Source organism: Hydractinia symbiolongicarpus, chromosome 15, assembly GCF_029227915.1.
Source record: "Hydractinia symbiolongicarpus strain clone_291-10 chromosome 15, HSymV2.1, whole genome shotgun sequence".
Classification (NCBI taxonomy): Eukaryota; Metazoa; Cnidaria; class Hydrozoa; order Anthoathecata; family Hydractiniidae; genus Hydractinia; species Hydractinia symbiolongicarpus.
The window spans coordinates 11,446,431-11,455,520 of record NC_079889.1 but is presented as its reverse complement, the minus strand read 5'-3'; the positions used below and the strand labels follow the sequence as shown (position 1 = coordinate 11,455,520).

At 35.5% G+C, this 9,090-nt stretch overlaps 1 protein-coding gene across 1 annotated transcript; it reads right to left on the bottom strand.

The window, feature by feature from the left end:
• Window positions 1-698: 698 nt before the first annotated feature.
• On the bottom strand, window positions 699-8,681 carry LOC130628824 (uncharacterized). Its single transcript, XM_057441842.1, has 11 exons — window positions 6,494-8,681; window positions 5,686-5,904; window positions 4,790-5,021; window positions 4,328-4,461; window positions 3,702-3,872; window positions 3,236-3,311; window positions 2,926-3,165; window positions 2,245-2,469; window positions 1,703-1,787; window positions 1,290-1,365; window positions 699-1,200 (listed from the first exon to the last, which is right to left on the bottom strand). The coding sequence occupies exons 1-11, from the start codon at window positions 8,495-8,497 to the stop codon at window positions 1,084-1,086; spliced, it is 3,579 nt and encodes a 1,192-aa protein (XP_057297825.1). The 5' UTR covers window positions 8,498-8,681; the 3' UTR covers window positions 699-1,083.
• Between the last annotated feature and the right edge of the window lie 409 nt (window positions 8,682-9,090).

The following is a 9,090-nucleotide window of genomic DNA, read 5'->3' as shown; positions in this document are numbered from 1 at the left end:
TCACCTGTGGAGGATTGTGTCTCATGGGGCACCTGACTTTGTCGCATAGTTCTACGGAGCACCAGTAACAGAGTACCATTTTATATACATTTCAACAAGGCACGAAGATTTTTACATATTTACATATTGGACACATGTCCCGCGTCTTGAACAGGTCCAGGATAAACCAGAAAATGTTGGGGATGCTTTTCAACAGCCTAATTGCACATATCCCGAAGGGCAATATTATTTTGGATATGTTTTATGCTGTCTTGCTTGCGCCTCCCGCAAACACCCCTACATAAACCACGGATTTTCGCAATATCACGAATTGTTTCACGGTGTATGCATCCATTTCTTTATTGTTTAGTTTTTTTGTTTTTCTGAGGATTTCATTCTGCTCGACAAACACAGTTATTCACATCTTGACCGCGCATGCGTTGATTTTTATGGAATTCCCTTTTTGCTTTATAATGTGCGCGTAGACTTTTAGGAATTGTGCTAGAAATTTTTATGACTCATTTGCTGCATTTATGACGTCACTGCATGGATTATTAGGCACACTGTCTTGCTATGTACTGATAATTAGGGATATACCCTTGATAGGCACTGCATGGTACCGGATTGGCGGGGATCAGTTGTGCTTGACTGTGGCGTGCGCGTGCGTGACTGTGCTAGAGGGAACATTTCTCTATCTCTACTCTTGTTACTACTTCAAATAATGTTTCTAAAAATATGTTGTAAAATCTCATAAAAATATAAATCACCGTAAACTACTCCAAAATTTTCCACAAAACATTTTTAACAAAAATATCACTCTCTTTAGAAATTAATATAAAAATCTGATATAAACATGCATCTTATCCTTATTTACATGTCCTGTTATCATGCAACTCTTTCGTGTAATATCGTAAGTGCGTGCGCAACTTTTTCGAAAGTGCGACACTTTAATCAATTTTAGCAAGAATCATATTACCCCGACAAAACGAATTTTGGTAACGATTCTTTACATTCCGACAGAATGATCTGACGTGTAATCCGTCAAATTTCAACAATACCGTTGACTTGCCGACGTTAGATTAGACCATCCGACAGTAGTGGTATTTATATCAAGCGTTCACTTCCCAGCAATCGATCTAATGCGTAAGTGAACTCAAGCGTATCGAGTACGTCTTTAAAACCGAGGTGTGAATCCAAAACTGAGTAATAGTAATCCGGACTCTACAAATATACATATATATATATAGTAAAAACAAAATAAAAACTTCATCCACTCTAACTTTCTGTCAAAACAAAACATTTCTGATTACCTCTTTTTTGAGATCAAAAAACATCAAAAGATGCAATCCAGTCAGCTTTTGTAACCGCCCCGTGTTGTTAACAGACCTAAAATATTAAGAGGTATTTAAAAGTACTTAAAAAGTATTTGGACCTCTCTGATTGCAAAGTGCAGCTAAGGCTGTGATATGCGCGGTCGGAAGATATTTCTTAAAATAAAAACAAATGCAGGATTTCACATTAACGAATTGAGAATATTTGAGGAGACTTTAAAGGTAACATTACCAGTGAAGAACAAATTTACAAACATATCGTTTTGTAAAAAAAAAATTGAGGAGAAAGTTGGTGGAAAAATCAAGTTTTAGAGGAGAATTGACGAGTTTCAAGGAGCCGCGACAATCCGGTGAGCAATAAGCCAATTAAAATAAACTATTGAAGACGTTACCGTATAAGTTGATTTTCTTTTAACCAATCAATAACGTCAGAGTTGCGCCAGGTGAGCACATCAGCATTTCGACTTCTACCACTACCTAAAATAGTACATAATGACGTCAGCAAATCTCAATCGACGTTCCAGTTAAGGAGTAAAGTAATACAAGTTCATTTGTTTTGGCGAGTATTAACTTTCGCGATAGGGATAGGTATTGGTTATTACAAGGACGTCTTGAAGTAGCATGTAAAGTTAACTACAAGGAACCTTAAATGAATAATGAAAATAATATAAAGGACATTTTTTATCTTGTAACAGAAATTCCAGACGAACCCTAACAATTCGCAAGAATTAACTTTTGCAAATAGATTATTTCATCATACTTTGAGGGATCACACTTTAACTTTCGCGATTTAGGTGCAATCGCAAGAACAAGGAAGTTTTTCCTGTTATATTCTGCTATGCTTGTACACAAGGAAAATTTAAATTACGAAAAAATCCCTTCAACAAAAAACTTCGTATTTCCAATTAAATTATATGTACGTGTGACCACTTACTTCTATTCGACAATGTGCGTGTGGCATCACTGTTCCCTTGCGGTCCGGTAATTTCGTTGATGTATTCAAGCAGAGCATCCAAGCTCCCATTGAACATCGATCTTCGCGAAAAATCGAAAGTTTTTTCACACTGAATAAGTTCATTTAACCAACCGTCGGGTACAAAGTCGACATCTATAATAACTGGAATGATGACTTTTCGAAGTTTGTAGGCATAGTCGATTTCTAATAAAGAATTTCAGTGTTAAGTAAAAATGACACTAAATAAGCGCACATTAGAGGGACTTGCAAATTGAAAGATATTTTCAACACTGTTCACACGCTGTGTAATGCTCATTGTATCTTTGCTCTCACAAGGCACACGCCGTAAAGTCATGTGGAAGGTGGACAGTTACATTTGATTTATTTACGGTGGTGTAGTAGCCATTACACTAACCCTACTCATAGCACCTCCATGTTATTATATCATTATTCCGAATATTTATACAGTGTACAGCCACTTCAATGTTGGAAACATCAGGTATATACCCGCAATGCCTACCCAATTTCCCTTACCTGCGCCGTGGAACCACGAACCTTGTGATCACGAATCGAACTTCTTAACCACTACGCCATACGTCACAACCCAACGTAACATTTGCGATAAATAAGTAATAAAAAGAAAACAGGAAAAACATTTACCTGCAAAAGTATGAGGTGCTTGTTTGTATTTTCTTGTTATTGCTGCTATGACAACAGAAGCTCGTTCCACTCCCCTGGTCATGATTTCTTGCAAACTTCTTTCTTCGCCATCCGTGTTCATCCAAACTTTAAAACCTTGTCTATGCAGTTCATCGCGAATGCCGATCACAAGTGGTTGAGCCTCATATTCATAACTTATCATCACGTGATGTGGTTGCGCTGAAGACATTTCCCTCGTACCTAAATATGATTGGTAGACATATTATTCGCGAAATATGATTGGCTAGAGGAGCGTTATGTGATTGGTTACCTTTTATGTCGTATTTCTCCTCGCACTCCCATAAAATTCCACTCGCAGCTCTCCTTAGAATAGCATTATCTGATCCCTAAAATAAAAATGCAACACCTTGCAATGTTCCAGCGTAATACGTCACAACTTGTCACTGCGCATGCGTGTAACTTAACATTTTTTTTATTTCGTGCTAAATTATAAAACGTTTGCTGCTCGGTGAAATGAAACACATGCATAAGCGAGTTGCAGCATGACGTGAATATTTTGCTGCAGCGTTCGAAGTCCATGCGCGCATATGTACAGCAAATCCCTGATAAAAATTCGGATAAAAAAAGGTTAAACATTCCGTGTAGCGTGACAAAGGTTTTTGGTGTCGACCCCTCACTCTATGTGATCTTTCCTTTTCTGTCTGTCTGTTTGTCTGGACGCGTGCGCTTCATTTACAACTTGTACAACTTGTCTATACAGAATCTAGCCGGCATACCTTTAACTCTCTTAAGAGATTCATGAGTTTTCCCATCTCTCGAAGTATATCTTTTGCTTCACAACTAAAAGCCACGTTCCATAGTGCATGACAAGCTGCAATTCGTTCACTGTCGTTGTACGCATACTTCAAAAGTTTGTGCAGTATTTCTTGACCACTGTTTTCCACGATCTGCAGATGAAAGAGACATCTATTTTAAGTACTTACAATTTGATAGTATAAAAGAATTTCGTTTCTAGTAACTGCGTTCTATCTACTTCAAAAAAATATACGAGGTTATAATTAAAATATAAACGCGTTTTTTTATTATTGTTTTTGGTTTCTAGGTGCGTAGTTCACAAATTTTGTGATAATCCTACACGAGTACAACATTTACTAATTAAGCTCATTCTTCCACTATTTATGCACGTAAAATCCTAAGCTAGGTAAAAAATAATAAAAATATATTTAGCCAGGGCAATGGAAGTAAAAAAATAATTTGTTTTTTGTAAACTTGATGAAGCAGGAGGATTACATCATAAAAACAAAATGTTGCAGACAAGCAAAAATTTTGGTGTCAAAAAGTATGCTAATAAGAATTTGTTCTTATGTAATAAACAAACAAACAAAACGCAGTGTGAACTCACCAATACTTTGTTAGCGTTGTGGCCAGCTAAACAGGTTAAACAATTAGTGAGTTCCTCTGCTTTAAAATCATGGTATGTGTGTTCAGAGTGTTCCAGAGACTTGTCCAAAAATTGAAGAAGACGAATAATCGAGTCTAGAACGAACAAAAAAATTGTTCAAAAAATAAAGAAGTCGAATAATCAAGTTTACAGTAAAAAAAGAAAGCTAAAAAATTGAAGAAAGGAAATAATCGAGTCAAAAAAGATTGTGCAACAAAATCGAATAATCGAGTCCAAAACGAAAAAAAATTGTTAAAAAATTGAAGAGAGCTAATAGTCGAGTCTACAGTGAAAATTGTTCAATTTTCAGAAAAAATATTTCATAGCTAATTTTACGAATTTTGGCAAAAATCTGCGACAACCGCGAAAATTAGTTAAGTAGGTATGATTCAGAAGAAACGACACAGTGAAAACTGCACGCACCTTCTCTGGGTATAATGATGTCATAATTGTTGTCATCAATCAAGAATGATAGCGTCAACAACATTGTCATGTTAACTTTTCGTGCGTCCACTACACCGAATGTTTCGTCACGCATCTCAGTGAAAACATTAACGCAATCATGCTCGATCAGATATGACGCGTTACTCGCAGTCTTTGCACAATTGTAAACAAGATCACAGATAGATTTGAAAAACATTTCTCTGGCAGTAACCTAAAAAATATTTAAAGTAAAAAAAAAACTCGAAAGAATTAACTGATTGATCACGCTTTGTTTTGAATTTTTGTTACGACCTCTAAATTTGGAGACAGTACAAAATGTTCTTAATGTTTCATGAAATAAATGAATAAACACAAAAGTAGTTTCATTTTTTTAATCAATGATCTTAAAAAAAATACGAGTTTTTACTGAGTTCGACTTAGAAAATAAAACCAATGTCTCCCCAAACCGAACCGAGCTGTGCTGCACAGGTTACCTAGCTACATGTCGAGCCGAGAGCTAAAGCTGAACCATAATGATGAAAACTGCTTATTTAGCATAAAAATTGCTGTTCAAGACAGCTGCCATTTTAGAAATTTTTGCGGTATTTAGCCTAATTAAGACGTGTTATATATTTTCTGGCTTCAGTTCGACAAGGCATAGCTTATTTAACGGGCCTTAGAAGACCATATATAGTCTAGGATGCTTCTATCTCTTTTAAAATTTGATCACAGTAAATTAACAAGGTTTATTAATATACACGTAAAGGTATCAGTAAAAACTACCAATACGGCAATGGTGTAGCTGTTTCAAAATAACGTTGCCAAGGAGACTAGTGTTTAAATAAGCTATAGATCACAACATTAAAACAAAAGGTCTTAAAGAGAGCAAGTCTTACTTTTCCCCACACAACATTATGAAGTTGTGGAACAACATCTTCCAACAAATAGCCGATCAAATTATCTTCACAACTCGCTTCTCGACTTGCTTCATGGGTATCAGTGAAGTTGATGGCAGCTTTCAACAAACCATCGAATAGAACAGAAACCGCAAACTCTGAACTGGTGCGGTTCATTCGCAATAAAGATGGCATATGACCACTGTAGTAAATGATATTCTAAAACAATAATGGTAGAATTTATATCTCTTTTATAAAAGCCGTATTTCGTCTGTCTGTTCGTGCGTCTGTTTGTCCTTCTGTTACGGAAATACGGAATGCGATATATAAAGGACCAACTAGTCTCTTTAATAATAGCCGTATTCCGTCTGTCTGTCTGTCCGCGAAAGCCGCGCCCTGTTCCGGAAACACAAAATGCGATATATAAAGGACGGACGACCCCGTGGATTTTTCTACGCGCAACCAGCTAGTATATTATAACACCCGTATACGTCTGTCTGTCGCGCAAAATGGTACTGCAAGAAGCAAGACGCACGCAGTGATGTATTAAAAGGACAGGCGAATCCGTGGATTTTTCCACAAGTCACCGACTAGTATGAAACAAAAAAAAATTATAGCAACAATCGTGTAATTATTGAACTTATCACCCTAACAAAAAAACATTGAGCAAATTTCTTGTGTAAATCTTGCACAGACATTTTTTTACAAACATTGCCATATGTTTTAGTGAAATTTTTTAAAATATTTTCAAACTTCCTACCGATAACTAAAATGACAGATCACACATTCATTGACAAGCAACACTTACCTCAACATTAGAACATTCTTGAAATACATGTGGATAACTTGATTTCAACTTTCGCAAACACCCTAGTATTATTTTAGGCCATTCTTGCACGACTAAATAGTTGAGGACAGATGACAAACTTTCGGTTTTGCTGTTCTTCTTCTTTTTATTCTCTGCTTCTTTAGCTTCCCAAAACAACGAATGCAGCTTTTTCACAGCTTCAAAGTCTTTACCAAAGTTTGCTTCACTTACCACCATGTGATCAAGCTGAGTGAGAACTTCTTTAAATTGTTGACAAATTGTTTGCTGACAACCGTCATTATTACTATTCTTCGTAGGACTGACTGGCGTAAAAAAGACGCTCACACAAGTTCCACCAGTCGACTTCCTTCTTCGCTTCATCCCTTCTTCATCTTCAATCACAATACTTCTACGAAAACTTCTATTTCTGCGCAGTGAAACATTTCGTTCATCTTCACTAGAGCTTAGATCTCCAGTACTGGTGTCATCTCTTGACACACTTGATATTGAAGCGACATGATTTTGGCGTTTCAATGAGTGGGGAATCGTACTTGATGTAGGTTCGCTGTATTGCAGAGCATTATCGTCGGCTACTAAAACTTCTTCTGACTCCTGTTTTTGCATCAAATTAGCATCGATAAAGTCACTGCCGTTATCTTCCAAATTTTTATCTTCTTTTTTATTCTCAATTTTTTTGTACATAGAGTCACCAGAATCTGATTTCTTCAACTGATAGAACACTTTCACTTCACGATGGTCACGTGACACCACACTTTCACTTTCACTTAATTTTTTTGTTTTTGGTTTACTTGTGATCCTAATACTCGTTTTAGATCTGAGAGAAGGAGCGTTTGACTCACTTGACTTTTTAGAATGAACAAATGTTCGTTGTATTGGTTCATCAGTAGTATCTTCATTGTTTTTTATTTCACGATGTTTATTCTTGTTTCGTATTGGTTCATACGATATTTCATCATTATTAGAAGAAACGATTTGTGGATGAAATACCTCCTCAATAAATTCATCTAAAACTGTTTGTTTTCCTTCTGACATTTCGATAGGAGTTAACCTTGCTTCACGATTTCCGTCAATAGATTCTTCACGTTCAAAGCTAACATCATGTATTGGAAATTCAGGTAGAGCTTCCTCAGCGTTTCTTTGTTCTTGAATAATAATTTCTTCTTCAACTATATCTTTACTTTCGCCCTCTGGCAAGTCAACTTCAAGGTCATCAAAAGATTCCAAAACAAGCTGATCCAGCATTTCGAACTGTTCTGTAAGATTAATTTTTTTCATAGTTTCCTCAGCAAGAAGATTTTCCATGGATTGTGCACGACGTTGCCGCCCTGCAAATCCGAACCAAGTTCCACCAGAATAATCATCTTCTAGCTCATTGTCTGCATCACAACCTTCAAAATTGTTGGAATTACTTCGAAAAAATTCATCGACAAAGTCAGGTTGTGTGTTGACATCATTAAGTTTGACGCCCACAACTACTTCTTCATCCGAGTCTGGGACAGAATCGTTTAATTTAAAATATCTGCCATTTTGAAAATGTTCTGATCTTGACAAGTTCTCATTGTATTCAGTATCATCGAATCTGGTGTTATTGTATCCAGTTTCATCAGTCTTATCATATCCAGGGTTGTTGTACCTGGTATCATTGTATTCAATTTTATCAATGTCATCATATCCCGTGTCATCATATCCAATCTCATCCGCGTTATCATATTCAGTATTGTTCTCCCTTGTGTTGTTGTATCCAGTGTCATTAAATCCATTAATTTGAGGATTATGATTATCATTAGTGGAATTTTGTTCCACATATGGAGTCACAAACTGTTCTTCTGAATAAAAATGCTGGTTATCATTTAGTTCATCCAAAATATTATTCTGTTTTTCACTATGCTCATAGCCGGAAAACCAAAAGAACTTTCCCACAGGTAAATCCTCATTAGAGTACTCTTTAATATTGTAATTAAAATTGTGATCTAGTATAGACATTTTTTTTCTTCTTATCTAAACATTGAAATACAGATCAGGTATAAAGATTTACCACTACATTCATTTCTTTATCTCGACAAAATGCTAATGAGTGCAGTGCAGCAAGAACAATGGTGATCACTTATGCAAATTAATAAATAACAAAGCAAGCAAATTAATTGCTCATTAAGAAACTAATGATTCTAGTTGCTATGTATCATTGTGTTAATGAATTCTTAACGAGCTTAGTATTTTTATCAAAAGTCTGGAAATGGTTTTGTTTTTATTATATAATCAAAGTAAAAATAAAAAGTATGCCACACAAACTAAAAGAAACTCCTAAAAACTAATATATATATATATGACGAAATAAATCACGAAAATTAACAGCCAGCTATCATCACTGAATATTCAAACATTTTTTTACATTTTTAAAAATTGACAAATATTTTAAAAAAACTATATCAAGCTTTACAAAAGTGTATGTAAATTACCTCAGAGTCTAAAGTGAGGAAAAGCATGCAACATTACCAGAATAAATAATTTATAATTCAATATCTAACTTTGGTGAATTTCATTGCTACTTGCAAGACATTAACGTCTTTATGATATCA

Coding starts and splice junctions, on each gene's coding strand:
- LOC130628824 (XM_057441842.1), bottom strand. CDS start 8,497: ATGTCTATACTAGATCACAATTTTAATTACAATATTAAAGAGTACTCT. Junction 5,022..5,685: donor ATAATGTTGTGTGGGGAAAA/GTAAGACTTGCT, acceptor AATATTTTTTAG/GTTACTGCCAGAGAAATGTT. Junction 3,166..3,235: donor GGAGAAATACGACATAAAAG/GTAACCAATCAC, acceptor AATCATATTTAG/GTACGAGGGAAATGTCTTCA.